Source organism: Streptopelia decaocto, assembly GCF_964273445.1.
Source record: "Streptopelia decaocto genome assembly, chromosome: 11".
NCBI lineage: Eukaryota > Metazoa > Chordata > Aves > Columbiformes > Columbidae > Streptopelia > Streptopelia decaocto.
The window spans coordinates 340500-367809 of NC_138666.1; the positions used below are offsets into that span (position 1 = coordinate 340500).

At 44.2% G+C, this 27310-nt stretch overlaps 1 protein-coding gene across 1 annotated transcript; it reads left to right on the top strand.

Annotated features, from left to right (window-relative positions):
* The first annotated feature begins 646 nt into the window (after window positions 1–646).
* Window positions 647–26856, top strand: GPT2 (glutamic--pyruvic transaminase 2). Its single transcript, XM_082062692.1, has 11 exons — window positions 647–1508; window positions 10436–10525; window positions 11976–12084; window positions 16060–16193; window positions 18122–18365; window positions 18968–19047; window positions 19616–19752; window positions 20439–20613; window positions 21582–21737; window positions 22661–22773; window positions 24685–26856. The coding sequence occupies exons 1-11, from the start codon at window positions 1125–1127 to the stop codon at window positions 24773–24775; spliced, it is 1713 nt and encodes a 570-aa protein (XP_081918818.1). The 5' UTR covers window positions 647–1124; the 3' UTR covers window positions 24776–26856.
* Window positions 26857–27310: the final 454 nt, after the last annotated feature.

Below are 27310 nucleotides of genomic sequence, written 5' to 3' on the forward strand. Positions count from 1 at the left end.
ACCTGCCCTCAGCAGCCCCACAACACACTACCCACTGCAGCCCCACAGGGTACCCACTGCAGCCCCACAACACACTACCCACTGCAGCCCCACAGGGTACCCACTGCAGCCCCACAGGGTACCCACTGCAGCCCCACAACACACTACCCACTGCAGCCCCACAACACACTACCCACTGCAGCCCCACAGGGTACCCACTGCAGCCCCACAGGGGACACATCTGCAGAGCCACAGGGGACACATCTGCAGAGCCACAGGGGACACATCTGCAGAGCCACAGGTAACCCTTCTGCAGCCCCACGGGTGACGCCTCTGCAACCCCACGGGTGACCTATAGCAGTCCCAGAGGTGACCCCTCTGCAGCCCTCCCGCAGCCCCCCCACCCTCCCGCAGCGGGCGATGAGCGCAGGAGGCCGCTTTCCCGAGACACAGAGGGGTCGAGATCGCATTTCTCAAACCGCGGAGCAGAAAAACAACCGCAGACAAAGGGGGCAGGCGGCGGGACCGCCTCCCCCCACCGGGGCCGGCACCGAGCAGCCTTGGCTGTGCCGTTCCCCCCGGAACCGCCCCCGCATGTGCCCCCTCCCCGGCTCCCCCGGCACCTCCCCCCGCGGGGGCGCGCCCGGCTCGGCGGGCACCGCGGGGCGGGCGGGGGCCTGTGGGCGCGGTAGTTCCTGCCCATCACCTGATGCTCTGGGCAGGCGCAGCCGCGGCTGCGGGAACTACAGCGCCCGGCAGCTCCCGCGCGGGCTCGCACTCCGCACCCGCGGGGCGGCAGCGCGGGCAGGGGCGGCTGCGGGAGGATGGGTTTGCCCGGGACTCTTCCGGAGCGCCGGCACTTCTCTTGGGCAGAGGGGAGTGTAGCGCCGTTCTGATGCAATGATGGGATCTATTGCTCCTCTGCTGGCATCGCAACGCTGCAAGATCAGTTGGATCCACTGCAATTAAGTTTGCAGGATCTGGACATGGGAGGATCGAGCGTGTACGTGTAGCTGTGCCAGCCCTTCGGCGTTTCCCTGACTGCATCTCGTGTGCGGCTCGCTAGCTCACGGCTCCCACTACCACACACCCCGATCCTCAGCACCAGCGTCCTTAATCGTGCTTTGGGAACCGCCTGCAGGACCATGCATCGATTTATCTTGGTTGCCAGGCAAACTGCGGCAAGCCCGAGCTGCAGAGGGCCAGGGGGCTGCCGGAGCGGGCGGCAGGACGGGGCTCTGCGCGGCGCGGCGGGGCTGGCGGCGGCGCGGCCGCCGAGTGCGCGGCTCCCGAGCGCCCGGCTCCCGAGCGCCCGGCTCCCGAGCGCCCGGCTCCCGCGGCCGGCGCGGGGGGACGCGGTGCGCTGGAGCAGCGCTGCCAAGGCCTCCGCGGTGAAGATCACCGAGAAGGCGAGCAGGGAGAAGATCCTGACGCTGGAGTCCATGAACCCGCAAGTGAAGGCGGTGGAATATGCAGTGCGGGGCCCCATCGTGCTTAAAGCCGGCGAGATCGAGAAGGAGCTGCGGAAGGTGAGGCGGGCGCGGCCGGGCTGGGCAGGGCTGAGCCGGGCGGGCTCCGCTCCCCGGCGCTGGCGCGGTGCCTGGCCCGGCCCCCGGGCACTCCTCCGCCGCCGCCGCCGCTGATTGGGGCGCCGGGGGGCTCGGCCGGGCCGCTGCCCGCGGTGGGGCCGACGTGGCAGGCGGTGGGGCCGCGGAGCGCCGCGGGGCTGAGCCGCGACCCCGCGGAGTCCCGGGGAGCGGGCGGCGGTGCCCGGTACCGTGGGCACAACGCGCAGCCCACGATCGGCTTTCGTCCCGACCCGGCGCTCCCGGGGCCGCGGCCGGCCGCGCTGTGCCTGGCCCCGGAGACCCTTCCGCGGGAGCGGTGAGAGGCACAAAGCGGAGAATCCCGACCCCGGCTGGCGGTTATCGCCTGTCACTGATAGCATGAGGCAGACCCAGCACACCCCCATGAGCGGTGTTTACACTTCCTCAGCCACTTTGACCCTGTGCTGCAATCCCCTGCCCTTTGTGTTCCACACGAGGGTGACTGACCGCGCTGATGGCGCGTTTCGAGCGGCCGTGGGGAGGGTGGAGGTCCCGCCTTCCAAGCGGCCCCGGCGCGGCCGCTGCTCCCGGCGCTCCGAGCAGCCCGCACAGCCCGGGCTCTGCTCTCCATCGCACCAGTTGAGGTTCTCAAAGCCGAGAAGCCTTCAGAGCCCAAACGCTTCGGAACACTGCCCAAAGCTTAGGCGCTTACGGCTTTTAGGAGGGCTGGGCAATGAGGCGTGATACAAGATACTCCTGAGGGTCTGGCCTAAATTGTACTAAATAAAGCATCCAAATCAGTCAGTGCTTACATTTTCTTCTTGATATTTTTCTCTTTTTCTTAAGACTTAGCGTTGAAAAAAAAATCCCGTAGCAGTTCAGGCGTGGCTTTTTGCTCGTCCTGGTCACATCACAGCATGAACACTTACTTATTTTTGATTTGTGTAAAGCATCTGGCATAATTACTTTTCTGTGATTTCAGATGTTCTTCCCTGCCTTCACTGCTTTTAAAAGTCTTGCTAATATGTCACTACAGGTAGTGCAAGGCCAATTTGATCAGTAGATGTGAAGTACTTTGAATAAATCTGCCATAGCAATGCAAAGGAGAAGAGACTATTTTAACTCTTTGGTCTTTGTATTACTTGCTTTCCCTTATTTTAGAAGGTGAAGCGTGTTTTCAACTCACTGTATGTTATATAGATGAATTGCTTAAGTCAGCAATTATGAAAAACAGCTTTTTTTTTTAGAATTCTACTTAAAAAACCCTCAGAATGCTGATGGAGATTTAATTTCAGAACATTTGTTTTGGTTTTTTTTGCCTTAAAACTTGTTTATAAAGGTGTCATTGACTTTATGCGACTAGTTTCTGTGGTGAGTGCATTTTCCAGAGTCTAAAATCTTCCCGTGTGCTCACTGAGTCTGTGTGCAAGTTACCATCCCAGGGCAGGAGGCTTTACTTGACAAAACAAACATAGGGGATCCTCAGCAGCTCCTCCCCACTCCCCTGCTCACTGCACTTGCCAGCTGAGTCACTGCCAGAGAATAATCTTCTGCGCACATTTTACAAAATGCCAGAGCAAGTCATTGCCAATTGCTTTGTTAGAAGATTGTTATGGCAGTTTTGTGCCCGCTGGTGTGGCATTTTCCACTTAGAAGGTGTTTTTTTTTCTTGAACCAATCTCATGGAATATGATCAGTGGCTACCAGCGTTCGTCAACATGTGACTGTGCTCTAAGATGACTAAAGCAAACACAACCCTCCCTGTTGGCAGGGAAGGACAGCATTACTGCAAAAGTTGAGACAAGAGAACTCTAATCAACTTCAGGAAGCAGCTGAAAGGCTTTATTTTCTTCCCCAGTGCTCAAGTTATTCATTCCTCTTTGCCTTTCTGATAAAAATACTGTTATTCCTTCTGTTGTTTAATCAAACTGGCTGGCAAAGTATACAGCCTTGAGTAGTACCTGGGCTCCTTACAACTGAAATATTGCAGATTATCTACACGTCTGGTTTTCAGTCCGAAATGGAGTTTGTGTGAGCACAGGTCAATGGCAGTGGAACCTACACCCTGTTACGCAGACTGTAAACCAGCCGTGTGAGGCTGTTGCGCAGTGTGAGCTTTTGTCTTCTCTGAGTTTTGTCCTGCTCTCTCAATTCTGAACAGCAGCTCCTCTGTTATTCTGTCTGGCACTTGCTTCTTTTGTGTGTTAACTGCAAATGATTACAACAGGAGCTGTAACTCCACAGTGCAGAGGAATAAGGACTGAAATGTTACTCGAGCAGTCTCCAGCGAGGCAACTGAAGGGATAGTTCTTTAAAAAAGTAAACAAAATGAGGCATTCATTTCAGCTAATGTGCTCTGGATTGAGCCAGCATAAGGGCCAAGTCAGAACCCTCTGGTAAAGCAGAATAAGATTGACGGCTCGGGAGTACAGATGGTGGCGGCTGTGCTTGGACTTCCAGAGTTTTGTTGGCCTGTGACCTGTACTCATCCAGGTGGAAAATCAAGGTTTGGATCCACATTAAGTCTTTCCAGCTGGAAATCTTAATGCAAAGTCACTGACTCGAATCACTTACCTGAGTTGTTTTTTTTTTTATTTATAACTTTGAAATTGCGCCATGCTTCAAAAGTGAGAACCTGATTTCCCCTTTGCTAATGGTAATAATGAGCTGATTCTGGCTTACTAAGGTGAGATGGGGAGAAAGAACTGACTTCAACCATTTTCCTTGGTGTTTCTGGAAAGTTTTTAAAGCAAGCTAGAGCACAGGCATATTTTAATGAATTATTATACTCTCAATAGAACTTAAACAAATAAGCTATTTCTTCTATCCCCCCTTTTTTAAACTTGCTAACAGGTGGCCACTATATTGACTTTAACTACATTTCAGACTAGAAATTTTAGCCTCAACATGAATTCAATGCAAGAATAATCTCTGTACAGAGCCCTTCTCTTCACTTAATGAGTAATAAGGAGCTAGCTTTGTCTTTACATAGACAGTGCACACCCGTGATTTGTTTCTTCACATTCATGCTAGTTTTAAATCAAATAGGGAAAATTCTGACTTAGAATCGAGACTTAATTGTAAATGTGAGCTAAGTGTCCCTGGGCGTTGTGGGAAGATAAAGCACAGTTTAGACGATGACATGCAGAAATAGCATTTGACATGCCAAGGATGATACAAGATTGACTGGTACACTCAGTAATGAAAGATGTTAAGCTTGAGTGACCATCCTATAATTTTCTGATTTGAATATGTGACTGTGTGCACACTAAGAAAGTATCTTACAGGCAGGAGCATTTGCCCTCATTAAGAGAGAACTGTTGGTCCTCTGTTCCCTGTGTATCTTGCACACGGAAGTGAATCTGTAGTAAAACCTATGTTTTTCAACAGGGCAAAACTACCGCAGATAAAGATGAAAGAAAACCAGTTTTAAGAGTATGATGACCAGAATCATATGTTCAGAAGCACACAGTCCACAAGGTCCAGTTGATCTTTTCTTGTTGAATATAGTAGCAAAATCTATTCAAAAATAGCCCTCTTCCAACAGATCTTCAAGTTAAGAGGGTCCTAATGTCTGATCTCCTTCTGAGGAACAGTATTTTAATTCTGGAATTTACAGTCACATTAAAATCCAGGGCTTTCTTCATATATGTCGTTCCTTTCTTCACATAGGCAAAATTTCTGAATGCAAATGCACTTTGAACATAAGACAAAAGTAACTTGAGGACAGCTCCTGTTCTGTAATCTCTGGATCAGATCTGCCAATTAATGGCCAGCCCCACCGATTTTCTCATCTGGTATTAGGGGGCATGCAAGTCACCATTGCCATTTCAAGTCAAAATCCAGAATTTGCCTCCTCCTTCCTTCCTCCCTTCCAGCAACACTTCATGTCAGCTTGAATTACACAGGCATAACACAGACTCAAAGCCTTGCTCTGTGCTAAGCAGGTCGGGTTTATTTTTCTGCTGTGAGCTGTTGTAATAAAAAGGTTGGAATGCTCATTCAGGCTTTCGGGTCCTGTCAGCTCAGGGCCTCTGAGTAAGTGCTTGCTTGGCCCTTTGAGAGAATTAAAAAAGAGAAGCGAGCAACTTGGCAACCACAGTGTAGATCTCAGCTATGCCAAAATGTTTGGTTTTGCCAGCTCTCTGATTATACAGCTTGTTTGTGCAAGTCACAGCAAAACCAGGCTTGACTTGTGCCATGGAAAGAGCACAATGTTTCACAGTGGGAAGTTGTTGCCCCATGATGATCACAAAGCAATGGCAATGAAAGCAAAGCGATGAGCAGCCAAGAGCAGACATATTCTGAAATTCAGAAGGAGCTGAAATATCATGTTGCTCTTCTGGGCACCTCACATTTTCATGGCCTCTTCAAGGGAACCCTTTTCAATTCTTTCCTATTCATTGCCAAATCCAAATCACACAAGCCTCTCTCCACACTGAGGGTTTTCCTTGGAAATTCACTGAAGACGTTACCACAGGTGGCTTTAGGTCAGGTTGGACCCTTCTTTAGTTGGTCTGGGTATGGTGTTATGTCGCAGTTTTCCAGCATCCTTAGACAGCAAGACAGCACCGTTGGAAAAGGAACCTCCAGCAGGCATACCAAAACTCCAGAGAGGCAAAGCACCTGCTGGCACCTGCCTTCCTGTTGGTTCTTTGGGACAGTTTATCGTACAGTTTATTCGATCAAATAATTCTCCCGACACTTCTCGCATGGTGACCCTTTCCTTAAGAGACAGCTCATCGTTCCATACTGTCCTCCTTGCCGGCTGCGTTTCCCAAGGCCACGGTGATGTCTTGGGGAAGAGGAGGCTTCTCCAAACCTGGTTAGCCACATCAAGATTCTTATTGACTTTGCACCAATTAATTCTGGTTCACATATGAAAATCCCTTCTTCCAACTTTGTGTGATACTTCAAACACCGATACAGCTGTTAGAATAATCCTGTCTGACCTGCTTCAGGTTTCAGAAGCTTTTAATCTGGTCTTTTAAAAGTCTCTATTTCCTCTGAGGAGAGACACAGAAGTAACTGCTGAAGGAACTAATTTCCAAAGAGCTTATTCCGAATCTGGGGAGACTCCTTTATTCCATTAAAATCCTTTCATTATCAAGAAGACAGCAACTCAAAAAAACCAACACATTTTTATATTTTCTGCTTTACATCTGAATTTGAAAGTGCAAGATGGCTTCTTCAGCTTTAAAAAGGCTACTACAATGAATCCCTCTGCTAACAGTTTCAAAAGACTGGCAAGATATTGGCTTTGTTCCCAAGATGGAGATCAGTCCTGTTGTTAGGACAGCGTGAGGTGCCACCAAAGGCTGTAGCAGTGGTTGTTTTGTAGGGCTGGGGATGAGGTTTTCTCCTTGATGTGGTTCATACTCTCTTCAGCAGACACGAGTATCAGTCTGGTACTTACTGCTCCCCAGGTTGTTGTTAGAGCTCCTGTTCTGCAAGCTCCCCTCTCCCAAATCTCTGCTGTGGCCCAGGCCGCTGCGATCCCGTCAGACGGCCTGGAGCACACCGGGAGAGCCGGCCTGGCCGGGGACAGCACGAGAGACGAATAATATGAGAGACAGAACGTGAGCGAGACAGAGAAGTGGCGGGGGGGGGTGGGGGCAGCTCTCTATCACTAGAAGAAAGCAAAACAATTCCAATGGCCTGGTTTCTTCTCCTGGGGTACATTCCTTGGTGTCTCAGCGCAGGCGTGTTGCTGCCATGGTCAGGCTGCTTCACCCTCCGCAGTGAAACAAATCTTGCCCTAACAAGCTGTGTCCTGTTGCAGCACTTTTCCTGCTGCTCCACAACCTGACGTTGAGGTTATCAACATCACACCCACACTCCCTCCTCTCATGTAGATCTTTTCATACACCTTCCAGAAGGTATTTGGCGTTCATCTTCCCTTGGATGCTCACACACACCAGTGCCACCACTACAGGAGAAACCTCAACACAAGTCACCATGACTAATGCCACTGTCGTAGGGGTTTCAGCAGAGTTCCACCTTGAACACATCTGCAGGGCCACCGGCACTGTCTGCATTCCCCTTGGTGCCAGCTCCTGATATTCCTGCTTTGAAACTTTGACTCGTTAGCATTGGACACTTGTTCCTGCCTGTTACTGTTCCCCGTTCCGTCTTCCTGAAACGGTAAGATGGGACTTGGTGTTCTGGAGGAATCAAAACTAAATCTGAACTATTTCTGATATTCCTTCTTTCCATAGAAAGACTGGAAATCACGTAATGGAAAAAGATGAGAAAAACACTAAGTAGTCATAACAATTTTTCTCTTTTAGATTTCACTAGGAGGGGATATAGTGAATCTGATGCAAACAGTTCTAAACAATTGCTGATGCTAACGCGTTGCCAGGCCCCAGCTATTTAAAAGCATCACTCTTCTGAAAGATAAAAGGGCAACAGCTCTTGTAGCTGAGACCAAGAAATACAACTTAATCAAGAGGACCACGGACCTTTGAGTGAGTGTGTGGGAACAGTGTGTTCAACACAGCAAACCTGGTTGTTCTGTCTCTACCAGGGTTTCACAGTGACATAACCCTTACCTATGTTTTACTGTTTTCTCCAGATCAGCCATCATAGCAGCAAAGGTTGTGTGGGGTTTGTGGAGCAGGTGATGGTTTTGTGCCCGCAGTCGGTGCCCAGAGGCAGCGGTGGCACAAACACTGAGTTGGGCACAAGCAGAGATCGGGACGGTATCAGCGCTAAAAAGCTACAACATTATTTACAACAAACCTGACACAGACACCGAAAAGAGCTGTTACCTTTGTTGTAAAGGCTGTACCACTATAAAAGCTCCAAAGGTGCGTTATGAAATGCAGGGTGCCTCTCAGCATTTCACTAACCAAAGAAGCAACTGGTTTTTATTGCAGATCACCATAGTGTTTGTGTGCAAAAAACATCTGATTTGTCTAACATATTTATGTTATTAGAGGTTTTGCTTGTTCTGTTTTTAATCTGGTAAAACAGGGTATTTCTGTTTCATCTGCTGAGAGCTGCTACATTTTTCAGACTGCCCACCTTAAGGCGTCCCTTATTCATTAACAAATTTGTATTACTATGGGAATCTAGTGAGACAGTTTGCTGTATTAAGGACCAAATGCAACTAAAATCTGAGGGAATTTTTCTTAAACAAACTGAACAAACTGAATTTGTTATCCTTCTACATGCATCTTTCTTTTCTTTGCTAATTTGTTAGTTAGAAGGAAACGATGTTGTGTTATCAGTGGACCCCGGAGTTTGAAGAGAACCAATTTCTAGCTGTTTGCATTTCTCATAAATTGCCAAACTTCAGCCTCAGATAACTGTAAGCTTTATCTGGCATCCCTACTGCAAATTCTTTATTTAAGGTTGAAATACAACTCTTATTTAAGCACTCACTTAGATTGGCAAACATAAAAGCAAATGACTTGACAGAGTCAGTGCGTCACTTTCAATTATGTTAAGTGAATGTTTTTTTCAATTCCTGCTAAATTTAAGGCCATATGAATTTTGACCCTTTTGAGTCAGGATCGCGTAAGTCCAACTCTCTTGCTTTAATGCCATTTCTAACTACCTGTTTAATTTCAAAATTAAAACGCAAGTGCTACCAGTTCTCTAGTGGACTGAGGTGTAGTGGGGATTGAATCAGGTTCTCACATCATCTCTCAGCGCTGGCACACGGCTGCAAACCTCCAGATCTCGCATACCTCGCAGCTTGTATCCCTGGGGACCACTAGTGTTTCAGTCATTGTTATCTTTGCACATCTGAGTTCCCTCTGTTGTGGAAGCCCAACACATAACCCACGGTAGAAAAGCAAAAATGAGTTAAGACTTGTCAGCCGCATGTTCTATATCCAAAGCCAAGAACATGCAATAAATACCTGGGCCCTGAAGAGGCCTTGTGGGCTCAGGCCACAGCCAGAGCAGGCTGGTATATGTGATCGGGTACAGAAAATTGATTGCTCTAATTTTGTAGTTCATTAGTGCACATGAAAATTCTGTCACTGTTAGAAGGCTTCCCTACCATCTCTGATACTTAAAAATACATTAGAAAAGCTATAAATTTGTTCTTGCCTATGTCATTTATTCTTCTTGTAACGCTGGCCTTTACTTTCAGTTAATATTTTTTATTTAAATCAATGGTGGGTGGTGGTGATTGTTTTCTACCAGTCAGTTCCTTGCCTCTTTTCCCTTATTTTATGTTGATTTTTAAAGAGCTGTGATTGCTAATCAACATTCAGCAGCCGTTTTCCCTCTGCTCTCCTGATGTGTTCAGCTCCTCACAGGAAAAATGGCTGTTTGTTTAGATTGCAGAGATTAGGAAGCTTTTTAATATTCATGATGATTATTTAGCACTTCTGCTGTTTACCATATAGGGCCTCACTATGATATACTTTGCAAAACATCTGTATATGGAAAAGTGGGGTCATCACACAATGAATATTTAATCTAAATAGAAAATTAATAAGCAGGCAGAATTTTTACTCTAAAAAGTACTAAAGGTCTTGAGGTTCCTTTTGTTGGTGGATTTCTCAAATGCCCTCAAACCTTTTTAGCTTCGTGACTGATCCATCCCTCCCTTAGGTGTGTCAAACAAGGTGCTCTGACAGTTCAAAATGCCTCTTCTACATCTTTTCTACTTCGATGTGTAGATTCCCAGCAGGTCAATCTCTTATTGTAGCTAGCAGGAAAAAAAAAGCCCGCTCATCATGTAAAGGTGTGTCACAGTCAGCACTATTTCTGTAAAGCTTTTAAGATTTATGGCAGTATTGTACAAGAATTGCATTAAGCTTTACATTAAGCACTTCATCTGTTCTGAGGCACTGCTTAGTTACAGCCGTATGACAGATACCAAAAAAGAGGAATGCTTTATCATCTGCTTCAGCCCTAGTAACACACTGTGAATTATCTCTTTTTAGGGAGTCAAAAAACCTTTTACTGAAGTAATTAAAGCCAACATTGGAGATGCACATGCAATGGGGCAGAGACCAATCACCTTCCTCCGTCAGGTAAGAATTTACAGAATATTATTCTTGATTTTTTATTAGATTACCGAGAATGCCTTAAAATTTGTCTGATGTGAGTATTAGTATAAATGATCCCCTGGATGCACCTAGACTTAAATAGTTCTTTCATAAATAATTACCAATTTTGATTTCTGAGATGAAGTCCCATACCGTGCTTGCTGAGTGTGCTCTTTCAACACAGTAGCTTTCCTTATTTTTCAGATCGTTCCCCATCCATACTTTATCCTGACACTAATATGTTATCAGTCAGCACATTCATTTTCAATAATGCACTTTAAAAAAGAAAATGGTTGTCTTCAAAGGAAAAAGCAGATGCCTTTCTTCAGCTGACGATATGCTTTAGGATCTGCACTCGGTTGGGTGCAACCAGTTGTATTGGTGCTGATTTTGCATCTCTAATTGGTAGGATAACTTCTAGGAAAGACTACAACAGAATCCACATTAGCATATTATTCCTAAAACACAAGCAAGGTTTAAAATCGGTATGATGCTATTTCCTCAACATCTCTTACACGGATATGTAAAATCCAGAGTCTATAAGAGTGTCAGTTCAGAGAGTTCCAGGACAAACTGAAGCCACGTCAAACTGGGAGTCCAGGTGATCAGATAACATTGACCTATACAGCAATCTGTCAGCAAACGAGGGAGACCAGAGCTCCTTGCAAACTGTTCAGATCCAATGTTATTAAAGAAAATGCTGGGTAAATGGGAAATCCTTTCAAAACATGACTGTGTGCACGCGTGGATTTATTCTTTAGTTGTTCTCCCACAGGATGGCAACAGCCCATCCATGTTACACCAAGTGAGCCCAAAAATGAGAGAGACACTGGAACAAATTAAGCCAAGCTCAAGCAAGGCCTAGATTCTTTGCGTCTTGCATTCCTGCATAAACTTAGTTCTGCTGGGTCATGTTTCTACTTTTACTGTGTTCTATATCACCACTTCTTTCTCTATTAAATATTTCCCATGAATTCAAATTAGTAATAAGTTATTTTTGGGAAGGATTATTAGAGCATGCAACTGGGAGTTCAAAATTTGATCATATTGCTCAGATTTGCTCTTGATTTCTTGTCAATGAAGTGGACTATTAATACACAAAGAGTGGAGAATAGAGCTGTTTAGACATAACGTATGAATAATGAACTGTGTTTTACTGTGTTTGCGCTATGCATCACTCACTTGGACTCCAGTCTTCACTGTCTGTAATACAAATAGTAATTCTATAACAGTTTTTATGAGCAGAACTTGGAACCTGATAAGATTTCTTCACTTTTGTAAGCACTACCCTTAAAAACAAAGAACAGCTGCACTAACCTTTGTTTTAAATTAGCTAGTATTTGTGATCTCCATTTCCAGGGAAGGTTAACAGTAATATTACCGACTTCAAATAACCACGGAGAAGTGGCCAATTCACATTTTCTTGGCACCCTAGGTAGTGGCCCTGTGCACATACCCAAACCTGTTGGACAGCCCAAGTTTTCCAGAAGATGCCAAAAAGCGAGCCAGACGGATCTTGCAGGGGTGCGGAGGAAACAGCCTGGGTAAGCCTCTGCTGCAGTCACTCCTGCTGCGATCAGAATCCAGAAAGGTGGTTTCGGTATTTCTAAACTGTGTTTTGTGTGATGCCAAGTCGAACGGGAGATGGCCGAGATCCAGGCACGGGGGAGCTCACGGCGCGGGCTGCTCATGAGCAGTTTTGCTGAGATATGTCACAGAAGAGGGTTATACAGTTACAGAGCCCTCAGCACAACATCCAGGCACAACCCTGAACACAATACTGAACTGTTTTATATGAGAAAAGGAAGCAGCAGAGAGTACTAGTGAGGCTGCGTTACTGTTTGAATGGCTCTGTGAACGCTGGAGCTCTGGCTCCCGCTGAGTCCAGGTGCATCTGTTCACCTTTTTATCATCTCTGGGTGATACTGTCCTTGTAACGATGTCCCTGTACCGATGCTATCAAACACTGTATGTCCATCTCAGCTGATTGAGTTCACTGCCGTGTATCTTAATTGTGAACCATCCGTCCAAGGATTTTTGTCAGGATACAAACCGGGTATCAGGTTGATAATGTTCTGCAGAGGGAAAGCGACACAGAGGAAAGGTGGCAGCTTTTTACTCTGCCAAGATAATTTGAACTGAAGATGTCAGAGCCCTATTTTTCCAAGGTAAAATAACCCTTGAAAGAACCAGAGCACTCTGTTCTTCAACCACTGCTATATATGTATAATATACACCTAAATAAGTACAAACTTCGCATATTCAGTAGAGAGGAAATGGAAGAGCCAAATTCTTTCTCATCTAGCAGCTGTGCTGCCTACTTGTACCTGGGAAATGCCACTAGAATTTCTACTCTACAGATACTATTACAGCTGATGGGTACAGCAAAGAATCTGGCACACTCAATTACCTTCTTTCAGGTAGGCTAACAGTGACATTTCAGAGGACGTCTTAGAGTTATCGGCACGTTCCTTAGTGTCTGTGATTGCAGTGCCAGTTTGCACTGCCATACTTTGAGAGTGCTGTGAAACTTAATAAAATAAAACCTAAATAGCAGTTACATTAGCAGCATTTCAGCCTTGGGCTATTCTTAACAACACAGCCTAATGCAGAATGCATTTTAGCCTCACTTCTTTTGCCTTGTTTTTTTTTTCTATGTGTAGAACATGAAAAATACATTTATCAAAACCAAGAATTTCCTCTAGCTCCATGAATTCTTTTCCTGGCTTACTTTGGAACAATTAATCCACATAGTACTAGTTATCATGTAAGACTTACTGGGGATACATTTGAATTTTGCCTCCATCTTTGTAGTGATTTGCACATCCAGGGACACGGTGGGAGTTCTCAGAAAACTGGGTCTTGGCCCCACAGGGAGTGAAATGAAAGGAATTGAGCCTCACACGATATTTCAGAAATGTGTTGACTCTGTACAAAATCCCCTTTTCAGCAGAAGATGGAATATTTCAAGTAATTTGCGTTAGCTCAGTAGACGCTGAGGAAGTAGACCTGAAACAGTTGCAATATTCAAATAAGACGATCATTCTGAATGCACACTTTTAATTTCAGTGGGTAAACTGAAGTTCTGTAAGTAACTGGAGTCTAAATGATTTTTTTTCCTGATATGTACCAAGAACAACTGTCCCTCTAAATTCCTGAAAACTGAAGCCGCTGTAGAGCTCACTGGTGTGCTGTACCGGTTTGTGGCTTCTCCCCCATGTCCAGGAGCAGGTACCACCCCGTGCAGGGCTGTGACCGCCGCTGTGGAGCGGCTCCTGCACCTTGTTGCTGCTGTGACAGCTCACGGCTGCTCATTGTGCCTGAGAAAGAGAAATTTGCTTTCTTGGGAAAAAACAAAGCTCAAAAGCCGATCATTTAACATAGCTTGAAGTGCTGGGTGGTGTGCCAATAAAACCTTATTTTCAAAAAAATTATCAATCCAGCACAGAAGTGGCTTCACTACATACGGTCAAACTGTTTGAGGCATTGTACTCACATCAATACTGGCCTATTTGAATGTATTCATTGTAAAGGTAACATGAGGAGGGCGATGAGGCTGGCGAGGGGCTGGAGCACAAGTGTGATGGGAGCGGCTGAGGGACCTGGGGGGTTCAGCTGGAGAACAGGAGCTGAGGGGAGACCTTCTGAGCTCTGAACTGCCTGAAAGGAGCTTGGAGCCAGGGGGGTCGGGCTCTGCTCCCCAGGAACAAGCGCCAGGAGCAGAGGAAACGGCCTCAAGTTGCGCCAGGGGAGGTTGAGGTTGGATCTGGGGAACAATTTCTTCCCCAAAGGGCTGTGGGGCATTGGAACAGGCTGCCCAGGGCAGTGCTGGAGTCACCATTCCTGGAGGGGTCTAAAGGGCGTTTAGACGAGGTTCTCAGGGACATGGGGTAGTGCCGAGTTGGGTAAAGTTATGGTTGATGATCCTGAGGGTCTCTTCCAACTGAAATGATTCTGTGAATATCCTGAACTCTGGATATGAAACAGAACCACCTCACTTCCAATGAATGTTCGTTTGGCAAAAACCTACTCATGGTACTGAGTCCTGCTACTCAGGCTCAGATATGTTGTCAACTTCTGTTGTGTTCAAATACTCTGGGATTCCTTCGACATCACTTACTTTGCACATGGAATAACTGTCAGATCTTTCCAAGCAGTTGAGAAATTTACCCCTCTCCTATATATAAAAATATCTAATATATGCACATGCAGCTGTTTGCATTGCGTTTATTTGCATCCCACAGTGCAAACAGATGGATTCTAGTCAAAGCTATCAATTGAGTACAACTAAGTGTAGAAGACCCAAAGGTTGAATTCAGGTCTTGTGCATATCCCCACTGAGCCATGGGACTCAGCCCTCGATGGAGCACAAGACAGAATGACAGCTCAGGGTTGTTCTCCTAATTGAACAGCAGCTTCCTAGCTGAGGTCAAAGACCCATGTACAGACCCAGGATAACTTTCAGTGCTGTAAAAGTAAATGTTTAGGACATCAGAGAACTTTGTGCCCCGAATTACCGTTTTGTGCCATGCAGTTGTGCAGTACTTGCAAAGGTTCTTTGTCTTTATAAATTACGCTTTCGCAGAATTATTAGCAGGCAGACTACGAGCATATAACCAAGTGATGAGAGTTAAGTCAGGCACAATTATTCCACTCCACCCAACAAGCAAAGAAGATTCTGCAGATTCATGACACTGTTCTAAATTAGATGTACACTTGTCACTTCATTGTCCATCAGTCTTGGGCTTCATAGCTTGAATCCATTCCTCACCTCGGCTTAAGCTTATTTTTACTCTTTATGTGTTGCACGTGCTCAACAAGGACACACACAGGCATCTGGCATCTTTATTGAAGACTGTTCATTGTGCTCTGTAAACTGCACACAACGTTCATAGACTGGGGTGATCTGCTACAAGTTTCTGCTTGTTTCTGCTTGTTTCTACATGTTTCTGCTACAAGTGGCTGAAAAGTGGTTGTGGGAGATGCTGTGGGGGAGGGAGAAGCACTTTGGTATTTTTGGGGTTTCAGACTCTGGGAGAAAATGATATTATATTATATTATTTTGATATTACAAATAGAAATCTTATTTTTGTCCTGGATTTGAAGAAGTTATTTTCCTTCCTGTTCCACATGCTACCTCTGTTCCTTGTTCCCATTACTTAAATAGGTGTTGGTTGACATTCTGAAGAGGTTTTCAACATAAATCAAGCAGCTGGGAGATAGTAAAAATAGGATTGCTGTCCTAGTTTGCAAAGTAGCCTTTAAATCCTACTTTTTACCAATGCAGTATATTGTTTTTCTATTTTAGTGATACTTATATTTGTCTAATTCCAAATGAATTGTTTTGTTCTATGAACAAATCTCCTCCCTTGCCTCTTCCCTGAAAAAAAGAACAATGCTGGGAATCCCAAGGCCTCATCTACACAAAGGAATTCACACAATACTAGCTCGGGAGTTTTGCCAGCGAACGGAAAACATGGGGCTTGCTGTACTCAGTTCTTGTTCTCTAATTTTTACAGGTTCTTACAGTGCCAGCCAAGGGATAAATTGCATCCGTGAAGATGTTGCTTCATACATTGAAAGAAGAGATGGAGGGGTTCCTGCAGACCCGGATAACATCTATCTTACCACAGGGGCAAGTGATGGAATTACTGTAAGCATTAAAATTAAACCTGGTATAACCTATAATTTATCAGTGACCTTTGGAAATAACAGATGTCTGTTGAAGATCTGGTCTCAGAAACTCCTGTGAGTTTGATCTGACAGATGCTGAGGTCTCATAAAGTGGATATCCCCTACACCCAGTTATGGGGATGTAAGATGCCAGCTGAGAAACTGGCACATAGAGACAAAGTTTCTTAATGTACATTAACTCGTACCTTTTGTAAAGGCAGTATAAACTATATAGGTGCCTGAGTATAAATTTAGGAGTTTCAGACCACTCAGACTGAATAATGGTTAAGATGCATAAGCACTGAAGATTAGAGGGTATGGCTCAGTGGCAGAGAGAAGAGGGAATGACCCTGGAGGTGGGAGCCCTCAGCAGCTCTGCTTCCCGGGAAACTCTCTGCTGGTGTCGATCAGTGCCAGGGAAGGTCCCCAACATCTCTTTCGGTAGCTTGTTTGGGAAAAACTGCAGGTTTTGGCTTCAGCCAAGGTTCAAAGATGGTCCTCAGTTAAGACAAGATTTTTGCCTTTACACAGACACATCTCCTGATATTAAAACAACCAGTTCTTTGCTTTTATTAAGGCAGCCTTTAATAGCTGAGGGATTTTTTTTTGTGGTTTGGTTTGGGTTTTTTTATGACATCTAGTGGCAGGGTTCAGAATGACAATGCTCTGGCATGAACAGTTCTCCAGATGTCTCCAGTGAACTGGCTTTCCAGAGTTTCTGGTGCCCTGTGATTTCCCCAGTGTTGAAAATGCAGCAGGACAATGGGTCTCATTATTTGGCACTTCCAAGGATAAAACGACTATTGTTTCATAATGTGGGGGACAGAGGGTGTTAAAAGAGTTTTTAAATTTGCATTTGGTCCTGATTATACATTTTGGATGCTTGGTATTTTTAAACCAGTGGTGGGTACATAATTATGTTGATTACAAATCATTAGTTTAGCAGCTGGGTTAGTATGTGATGAAGGGCAGACTTCTAGAACCAACGAGAACTTAGAGGATACTGCTGTTATATCTGAAGAGATATTTTTGGTTGTATGCTATCAATCACATATTGATAAGGACGCCTGCTTTGATTGCACCTGTACGTCAGAGCTCTCCCTTGATTATAAAGGCCCAATTTCCTGCATCAAATGCACTCTTTTCTGTAATTCACATGTAAATGGCCTACACACAGACACCCATGGACACTGGACACAGGTAAATCCTCTGGGCTGACCTTAGCACAAGCGTTACTTTTCTGTCTGTATCTTCTGGGCATAAACTGCATATGATACATTAGATTTCCATCCCAAGACATGCAGACTTTTGGTGTCTTCTGTTACTTTAAAATGAAACCATAATGTGAGTCTCTAGTTTTGTTCCCGCCTGGCCACAATTGCTCCTAATCTAAACCAGGGCTCTCAGTGCCAAAGGAGAACCTTCACAGGCCCCCTTGTAGTTGCTGGTTTTATTTATTGGCCTCTTGTGTTTAGTGAGATAAAAGGAGTGGAAGGCAACAAGCAACAGCTAGCTGAGGCTTCTTTGCTTACAACTGGGCACGGTAGAAAAATCATGATCTTGATAGACCTGCTTCCAGCTTTCCTTCTTGCCTTGTGCTCAGAACGTTTTTCCTACATCTTGGAGTTGATCAGACCCGATCTTTAGAAGCCGTGACGTGCCGAGGAATTCCATTCAGCTGAGCGGGACCATCCTCACTCAGCCGGTGACTTAACTTGAAACAAATGAATGCCCTTTGATGAAGTGACTGTATGCTTCTAGGATAGAAATCTGCTACCTTAACTCTAGATTTTTTTAAGGAGGAAGATGAGTAACTTATTCTAGAGTATACTGTTAATTATTCTAGAGGATACTATTCATTCTGGTGTGTGACTGGTTTTTTTTTCCTAATTCCTACTTTTTCCCCAGACAATATTAAAGATCCTGGTCTCAGGAGGTGGGAAATCCCGAACAGGAGTGATGATCCCTATACCACAATATCCTTTATATTCAGCAGCCATATCTGAACTGAATGCTATCCAGGTGAACTACTATTTGGATGAAGAAAACTGCTGGGCTCTGTATGTGAACGAACTTCGCCGTTCCTTGAATGAAGCGAAGGCATATTGCAATCCCAAAGTGCTCTGCGTCATCAACCCTGGAAATCCCACAGGTCTAGAGCAGTTTTGTTAAATGGATGGGGTTTAAGATCCTTTTGGTTTTTTTGTCATCTTTCATTCATTTGACATTGCAGGCAAATCCTAAAAACACATCAGACGTGTGAAGCTGAATTCTAGAGATCAGTGCTCTAAGTAGGACAGCATGTCATACTTTAGAAACTTATTTTCAATATCATGGCTCTCCAGGGATTTGGGAAGAGAGGGAGTGGGTTCGCTTCACTTTTGCAGACACGTGGAATGACCTTTTTTTGAGTAGTTGAGGTTGCTTAGTGAGCAACTCGCTCCCAGTTAACCATCATGCATGTGAGGATTTAAAATGATCACTTCTGCACAGAGCATTCTTAATAAGTTATTGATTACTGTATCTCACACTTCCTTTCCTTGAGATGGACTAAGTTACCATGAAATAGAATTCCTCCAAAAATGTACCTTAATTTCCCACTTAATGAATTGAATTCCAAAATTCAATACCACTTTTCTAAGAAAGAGGGATGTCTTATTGAAAAGCTAAAAGTAGTTTAACTAGGTCAGGGCTAAAAGATTTGTATACATATGCTGCACTAACTTTCTTCTTGCTTTAAAAATCAAACTATAGGGCAGGTGCAAAGCAGAAAGTGCATTGAAGATGTGATACACTTTGCTTGGGAAGAGAAACTTTTTCTTCTGGCTGATGAGGTAATGGAATATTCTGTTCTCAAAAGCACAGCTAAGAGTACACATATGTGGTGTAATTTTGTTCCATGTGTGGTATTGGTATTTTTTTAAGTACAGGGAATGAATTCTCTGTTATCATATTAAGACATGAACAAACATGCAAGATTCTTAATATCAGAGGATTAATATGAGAGGTGGCTTGATCTGGATTTGAACAAGAGAGGAAGTGTAGGGGACACAGGCCAGGAGACACAAGGAGGATCTTTGCTGGAACTGACCTAAAAACCTGTGTAATACTCAGGCCACTCCAAATGAAAGAAACAGAAGGAAAATCAATTTAAACATACTAGTAAAGGTTAAATTATACAAAGAAGCTCACTGTTCTTCCAAAGGCTAAACTATTAAGTATGGCCACATGAGATAAAATGTATAATTACAGAAATTATTACTTGACAAAGAACCTTGTGTCTTCTACCAGCTTTAAGTTCTGGGTGTTCCGGCTGTTTCTTGGGTTCGGATGTGGCTGCCAAAGGGCAGCGCGTATCCTCAGCCAGGGGACAGAGCACATTAACGTCTTCTGACTGTTCAGGTTTACCAGGACAATGTGTACTCTGAAGGATGCCAGTTTCATTCCTTCAAAAAGATTCTGTATGAGATGGGACCCGAGTACTATAACAATGTTGAGCTGGCCTCTTTTCACTCCACCTCTAAGGGATACATGGGCGAGTAAGTCTGCTTTAGTTTTTTTTATTTCATCTTCCTCATTAATCTGGTTGGACAGCCGTTTCGTGTTAGTGACCCGAAGGTAATCCACTGTCTCCTATTAATTTTAACTAAAAACTATTAAGAAAAGGAAAGCAAGCATTTAAAGCACAGAGTAATGGATTAGCTTAGTGGTTTTCAAAGTACCAAATAATAAGTGTATTTATTTCAGACACCTAATGCTTCAGCTCCACAAAGATGAAATCCTACAGTCCTAAACCAGACCTGTGATAAAGGAAAATACAGTCTCCAGCGTCCAAGGGAACAGCTCAAGAATCACTGGGACATTTAAAGTTACAAATAATGTTTGAGTTTGGTTGTTTTGGGGAGGAAGAGGTGGAAGAAAAAGAATTTTCTGAATAAATGAAAGCTGCTGTAGCCATGAGCTCTTGTTCTGAAGAGCAGAGAATCCAAGTGAACCGTTACCTTGCCTGTCAGGGAAGCTGCGTGTACACGAGTTTCTCTGTATGGGGCAGTAGAGCTTAATGGCAAATCATTTAGTTCCATCTTAAAACATTAGCAGTATAGCAGCTCTTTCAACAACCTGGATCTTACGTACTGTAAGATCCTCATTAATTGTCTTTCCACTTGGGCAGTTATTTTCATGGCTTTTCCAGTTAACCAATCTTTTCTGTTCACTTTAATCACAGATGTGGCTACAGAGGAGGTTACATGGAGGTCATTAACTTGCACCCAGAAATTAAAGGCCAGCTTGTTAAGCTGCTTTCCGTTCGCATGTGTCCTCCCGTCTCAGGACAAGCAGCAATGGATATTGTGGTGAATCCTCCAGTACCTGGAGAAGAATCTTATTCACAGTTCATAAAGGTCAGCAAGAACATCCCTGTTCTTTTGTGCTTTTCCTAATCCTATCCTAAGTACTGTGATCTCAAAAATTCAAAATACGCACAGAGACCAAACTTTTGTCCTTTCTTCTTGGACAATCCTGCAATAACACCAATTTACAGAACGATGCAGGGCATTTTAAACCCAGCATGACTACCTTTAAAATATTTTTAATTCCTTTTATGGTTCCTTTGTTAAGAAGCCAAAAAAAGCTAAGGCGGCATTGTAAGATCAGCTTTCTTGCGCAAGAATGGCGAGGAGGTTAAATGTAAATACGCTCAAGTGACTTGCAGCCATGGTGTAGAAAAAGCACATACATCACACAAATTGTTTTACTGACCCTGTGTGCTTGACGAGTAGAACCTCTGTTAGATAACATGGGCCTGTGAGAAACGGAAAGACACCTTATCACCATGGCTGAGATTCCTGCTTTGCTGGGAGGAAGCGGAAGGCTGATAAATTCAACTTTTCTCCTGTGTTTAGCGTGACAAAATAATTACTAAAAGATTTGCTTTTACTAAAATCTGAATAGGAATGTAAGTTTAAGTACAATTATAAAATCAGCCTTGTTCTCAGGTATCCAGTGCCTCTATATACTGAATAACATAGTGCTCTGTATTAAAGTATATAGTTTCTCACATGTAAAAATGAAACTGAATCCGGCTTCAGAAATTACAGTACTGAGTCAGATCAAACAAGCAGAGGAGCATGGTCTGTAATCCAGCCAAGAGTGGATGCTCTGAAGGAAGGACATTCAGACAGAGACTCCATCCACCCCATCCTGCCGATGCCTTTCTGCACCGCTGCAGGGCTGGAGTTCAAACATCCTCTGCTCAGCAAAGCCCAAAAAGCACTTAATTCAGGGAAGGCTCCTTGAAGCGTCTTCATTTTCTCTGGCATTTTTATTGCCACTTCAACTATGTCACGCTGAACACCTTCCTTTTGAACAGGAGAAGGAGTCTGTTCTCAACAACCTTGCCAAAAAAGCCAAGCTGACAGAAGACATGTTTAACACGGTGCCGGGGATTAACTGCAATCCCCTCCAAGGAGCCTTGTACGCGTTCCCACGTATCTTTATTCCTTCCAAAGCCATTGAGGAAGCAAAGGTCAGTCGCTCATTCTTACACCAGTCCATTTGAAACTTCACACACTGTGCCCGCCACTTCCAACGATTCATTTTTATTCCAGAGATAAAGCTCACGTGATTACAAAGCAGTACTTCAGTGACTACGTATGATCTTAAATATAACGTGACCTTTATTTTAAGAGAGGAAAACAAAACAGAGCATTTCGTCACAGTGGTGACGTCCAGGGTGAGAATGTTGAGCCAGGATGTTGGTTTTTACTAGATTAAGTCATAGGGTGGGCAAATAGCTGGAGATTTCCTCACAAAGTTGACTTCTGTACAATGCCTGATTGGATATTAGTCAGTAAGCTGAATTGCTAAATGGCAAGTGGTTTTGTTCCTAACTAGAGCTCTGCTACCTAATGTGTAATGTTCATTTTTTTAAAGGGAATTTTATCAGCATAGCTGAGGACAAAAATAGGGCTGGTTTTCAGCTGTTTGACTAGGCATATATAACCTGCACGGATTTAAGAACTTCCATAGTTATTAATCAGGGGACTTTCTAGTCAGGGGATAATTCAGGGGAAAAATAGTAACTGCCAAGGGCATTGGAACACACAGCTCTCAAATTAATCTGATCTTGTCAAATGTCAGTGGCTTAGATTTTTGTAAGTACAATTTTGAGACTTTTGACAAAAAGTTACAAGCAAGTCAAGGAGAAAAACAAAAAATATCTAAACCCTTTCTTTTGAGGTGAAAGTTTTGTGTAGGTTCTCCAGCCTTGTTCCTCCATGGAGTATTGTTCTTTAACTCACAGTGTGAACTGTCCCATTAGCAATAATTCATCTTCTTTAGTAAGTAGAAGAAACTAATAATATAATGTTTTAGGAAGAAAAGCAGTCATGAAACTCTATATGTTTGTTATGTTTTGACTTCAATAATTCTGAAGCGTCCTTCCCTTAGGCTCACAAAATGGCACCTGATATGTTCTATTGCATGAAACTTCTGGAAGAGACTGGAATATGTGTCGTACCTGGAAGTGGATTTGGCCAAAGAGAAGGAACCTACCATTTCAGGTACCATTTCTGTTCGTTTCAAGTCAAATGAACTGTCAGAAGCAAAGAAGTACCAGCCCAGTACTTTCTCTTCTGATTAAATATGAGGATTTTTATTTCAGTTTACATTGTCCCTCTTTCTGCTGGACATTTTCTGTGGTCAAAGGCCTGGTCTGCTAGATGAGCTATTCAGGTTTTAAGGTGCCATAACAAGGGCAGGTGTAGAGTCTTGTATCTGGGTAGGAACAACCCCAGGTTCCAGTAGAAGTTGGGAACGAGCTGTTGGAGAGCAGCGTAGGGGAAAGGGACCTGGGGGTCCTGGGGACAGCAGGGTGACCATGAGCCAGCACTGGGCCCTTGTGGCCAGGAAGCCAATGGGACCTGGGGTGGGTTAGAAGGGGGTGGTCAGTAGGTCAGAGAGGTTCTCCTGCCCCTCTGCTCTGCCCTGGGGAGACCACACCTGGAATATTGTGTCCAGTTGTGGCCCCTCAGTTCCAGCAGGACAGGGAACTGCTGCAGAGTCCAGCGCAGCCACCAAGATGCTGCAGGGAGTGGAGCATCTCCCGTGTGAGGAAAGGCTGAGGGAGCTGGGGCTCTGGAGCTGGACAAGAGGACACTGAGGGGGGACTCATTCCTGGGGATCAAGATGCAAAGGGGGAGTGTCAGGAGGATGGAGCCAGGCTCTTCTGGTGACAACCAGTGACAGGACAAGGGGCAATGGGTGCAAACTGGAACACAGGAGGTTCCACTGAAAGAGGAGAAGCAACTTGTTGGGGGTGAGGGTGGCAGAGCCTGGCCCAGGCTGCCCAGGGGGGTTGTGGAGTCTCCTGTGCAGACATTCCAACCCGCCTGGACACCTTCCTGTGTAACCTCATCTGGGTGTTCCTGCTCCATGGGGGGATTGCACTGGATGAGCTTTCCAGGGCCCTTCCAACCCCGGACACTCTGGGATTCTTGCTGACATAGTTTTATTCTATTTTTATACTCAGGCATTTGAAATGCCTTGTCCACAAACACAAACAATAATAATAACTTATACTCTAATCTTAAAGTTTGCTAAGACATTACAAATATTGCTCTGCTTTCTTCTGGGGGGGGATTAAACAGTGTTTTCATATGGAGAAACTGCATGAAAGATGCAGAATCTTCCCTATAAATCTGCTCTTCAAACACACTAAATAACTCTCCACTTAACTAAAACAAGATGCTGGACTAAATCTTCGAATCTCATGTTGTGAACATAAACTCCATTGCTTTTGCTTCCAATAAACAGCACTTTACTGCAGCTGAGCCACCGGGATCTGGAATTTATCAGGGAGTTTAGTCTTGTTTGGTCTGAAGCAACATAAGCGAGGGGACCTTTAGCCACGGTGGTTCTGCAGCACAGAGCTGGGGATGTCTGGGCAAAACCAGTTCATTCTCTAGGCCCTGCAGAGTTTCGCATACACGCTCCATGTGATTTTCAGATTATGCAGAAGAAGGAAGAAAAGGAACTAACACTGTGGTGTGGCATGTTTCATTGTTTTAATGCTTCTGAATTAAGTTTTCAATTCAAAAAGAAATGTGCATTTACTCAGAACTCCCCACCCCTGAAGCTCAAAAAAATGGATAGAATTTGGAGTAACTGCCCCAAATATGGAAACTGAGTTGCCATGATTTCTTACTGATAACCTTCTTCATCACTCAGCAGAAAATAACAATTCTTGAATGCCTATATATTAGCCTATTGAAACAAATTTCTCTAGTATAATAGTTTAGTTCAAGTAATGCATAAATGCAGAAAATAAGACAATGACATCAGAACAGATATTAAACTTAACACATTCCTAGCTGTGCCCTGACATTAATCAAGATCTGTGCAAAGATCATGGTTTAGTTTGTTTTGAAGATAATGTGAGTTGTTCTTTTCCTCTTCTAACTATTATTTTTCAGAATGACCGTTCTTCCCCCAGTAGAGAAGCTGAAGATCCTACTGGAGAAAGTGAAAGACTTCCACATAAAGTTTCTTGAAAAATATGCATGAAACTACTGTGGCTTTTCCCCCTCATCCCCTCCCCTTTGAGGCAAATGCAGAAATGAAACAAAGATGTGCTGAGAATGTGCTGCTCATCTAATTTAACGAAATTCAAAATAGATAGAACCAATCTCAGATACTGCTACAACTTACTGGACTATTAAATTTAATGTCTGGTATAAAAGACATTGTTACACCAACTCTTTTTTTAAGGGGAAGGAGAGAATGTAAAGAAAGTGGTGAGAAGAGAGAGTCAGTAAATGATTTTGTGCCTTGATTGGAAGTTAGATTGTGAACGTAGGTTGGGGAAGGGAGCTGATCATTAAAATTGCTGCTGTTGTGTGATTTGTTGGGTTTTTTTTCACGAAACAGAAATGCCAAGAGCAATTGTTTAGCTGGGAGCATCTTAAAATTCTACTAAACAAAAACTCAAACCCCTACATTACAGGTATTGTTTGGTTTAATTTTTTGTTGTTGTTCTTAAGTATGAAGTGTTCTCCAAATCTGATTAAGCATGTGGGTACAGCGTGCTTATCGAAGAAAACAAATCTTCAGCAGATGTGTACAGATACCTTTGAACTTCTGTTAAAATGATTCCTGCCATCGCAGCATAATGAGTGGAATAGATAGTTTTTATCACAGGAGTAAACATGGTGTCTGCCTGAACCCTGTTTTCATGAAGCTGAAATATAATGAGGAATATTTGCTATTCAACACGTTACCCCAGCACTGAACGCTTCCTCTGGTAACAGCGCCACAAGTCTCCTGTTAACTCACAGCTTTTATACACATGGAACGTAAGAAGTTCCTGTTTCAAAGCAGATGCGAGTGCTGCTAGTCCTAAAATACAGCACCATTTCAGAAGCGCTTTGTCTATGGAGAACATTTGTTTGGAGCTACATGCCAGCTGGAGCGGGCAAGGACCAACAGCTGTTGTCACCAGGGGAGGTGCTGGGGGTTCTGATGGACGAGAATGTCTCTAAAGGAAAACGTCTTGTGCCCAGCGTAAAGAGAACGATAGTGCAGCTCACTTGTGAATCTTCCCGTCATACTGCTGGCTGAACCATCCTGAGTGCTTGTTAACCCCGCGCTAGAGCAGGGGTACAGCAGGAGGACAGCTCTAGTACTTTACTAAGCCGTGCTGTTGTCCCTGCACAACAAGAGGCGGCTCCGTTTCTTGTTTCTCTAGAGCTGGACCCTTCTGCTGGCACTGATAACGGGCTGAAGGAACAGAGTTCCAGCCTTCAGCCATCAAAGCATTAGCATTTGTCAGCCTTAGGCTCAGCATTACGAAGTTTATTGATTAAGCATATCTCATTTAATCTAGTCATTAAGTTAAACTCGTTTTAATGTCTACCAGCACGTCATCAGGCTGCCTCTGTAGCTGGTTCAACATCCTGTGCTGATCCAGGTTTCTAAAGCCAAGGGCTAGAGGATCACCGTGTGGTTTATATAAAGCACGTGCCAATCTATGGCGTGTGGAAGACAAGACATTGCCAATAATTGTCGTTGCAACAGCAGCGCCCCACCTGTGACGCAGCATTGGCAGCTGCTGCACTTGTCACAGCTCCTTTGCTGAAGCTGGGAGAAGAACCGAGCACTTCTGCACCACCTGCCAGTGCGCACGGGTCTGCAATGGAAGTGGCTGCGGCACAAAGGGGGCTCACAGGAAAAGAACGGTGCGTGATCTTTGGAGAAATGGGCTTCTCAGGGTCCAGCAGACTGAGAATGCTGACATTGCTACCGTCCAGTAATACAACCTTTTAGCTGTTAGCACTCCCCGCCTGGCATTCTTCATACGCACTGAGAAACAAACCCAGGAGGCAAAACCGTAGGAAGAGGTCAGAATATCGATGTAAAACCAAGACAAACAGCACTTTCCTATTCTAGGAATGTGTCCAAATCAGACCTGGCTCTGGACTCGCAATGCCCTGTAGATTGAAGCTGAGATCTAACAATGGCAGTTAGAGTATTTTTTTATATTTTTGTAACTACAGCTTTTTCATGGGGTAGTATTTGTAATCTAGTAAGTCAATAGATTTTATATTTGCCTTGCACTTGCACCTGATACTTCTGGAAAAAAAATTAAAGATTTACAAGTTTCTGATTATAATTTACAGGTGTGAAAGGGTTTTTTTGTTTGAAGTCGGGACAGCAATTCTTACACTTTTACATCAAAATATAACAGTATAAACTGAGTGTTTTCTAAACATTCTGTTCTGGTGCCTTTTATGTTTCTGACATTATAAGGGATAACAATTTGTTCTCGATGTATGTCATATGGAAGGGTGGTGATTTCTATTGTCCATCCACAATATTTGTAGGTACTGTGATAAGGTTCATGTGCATTTTTGTGGAACAATCCTGTAAAGCTAAGAAAAGAGGCTTATTTTCCATGTGTCTGAAATCTTTCATTAATAACAGACAATCCTTGCTTTCAAGTGCATGCTTCTGGGGTTGATTTTCCTACAGGTGCTCCTTACAATGGTACTTCAGATGTATGAGACTTCCAAATAATAAAGCCATGTTAAAAAAAAGGTAATA

Bases quoted from the DNA above. Each gene is read 5' to 3' on its own strand.
- GPT2 (XM_082062692.1), top strand. From the start codon at position 1,125: ATGCATCGATTTATCTTGGTTGCCAGGCAAACTGCGGCAAGCCCGAGC. The intron at 1,509-10,435 runs GTGAGGCGGGCG...ATCTCTTTTTAG, and splicing joins TCGAGAAGGAGCTGCGGAAG to GGAGTCAAAAAACCTTTTAC. The intron at 10,526-11,975 runs GTAAGAATTTAC...TTGGCACCCTAG, and splicing joins CAATCACCTTCCTCCGTCAG to GTAGTGGCCCTGTGCACATA.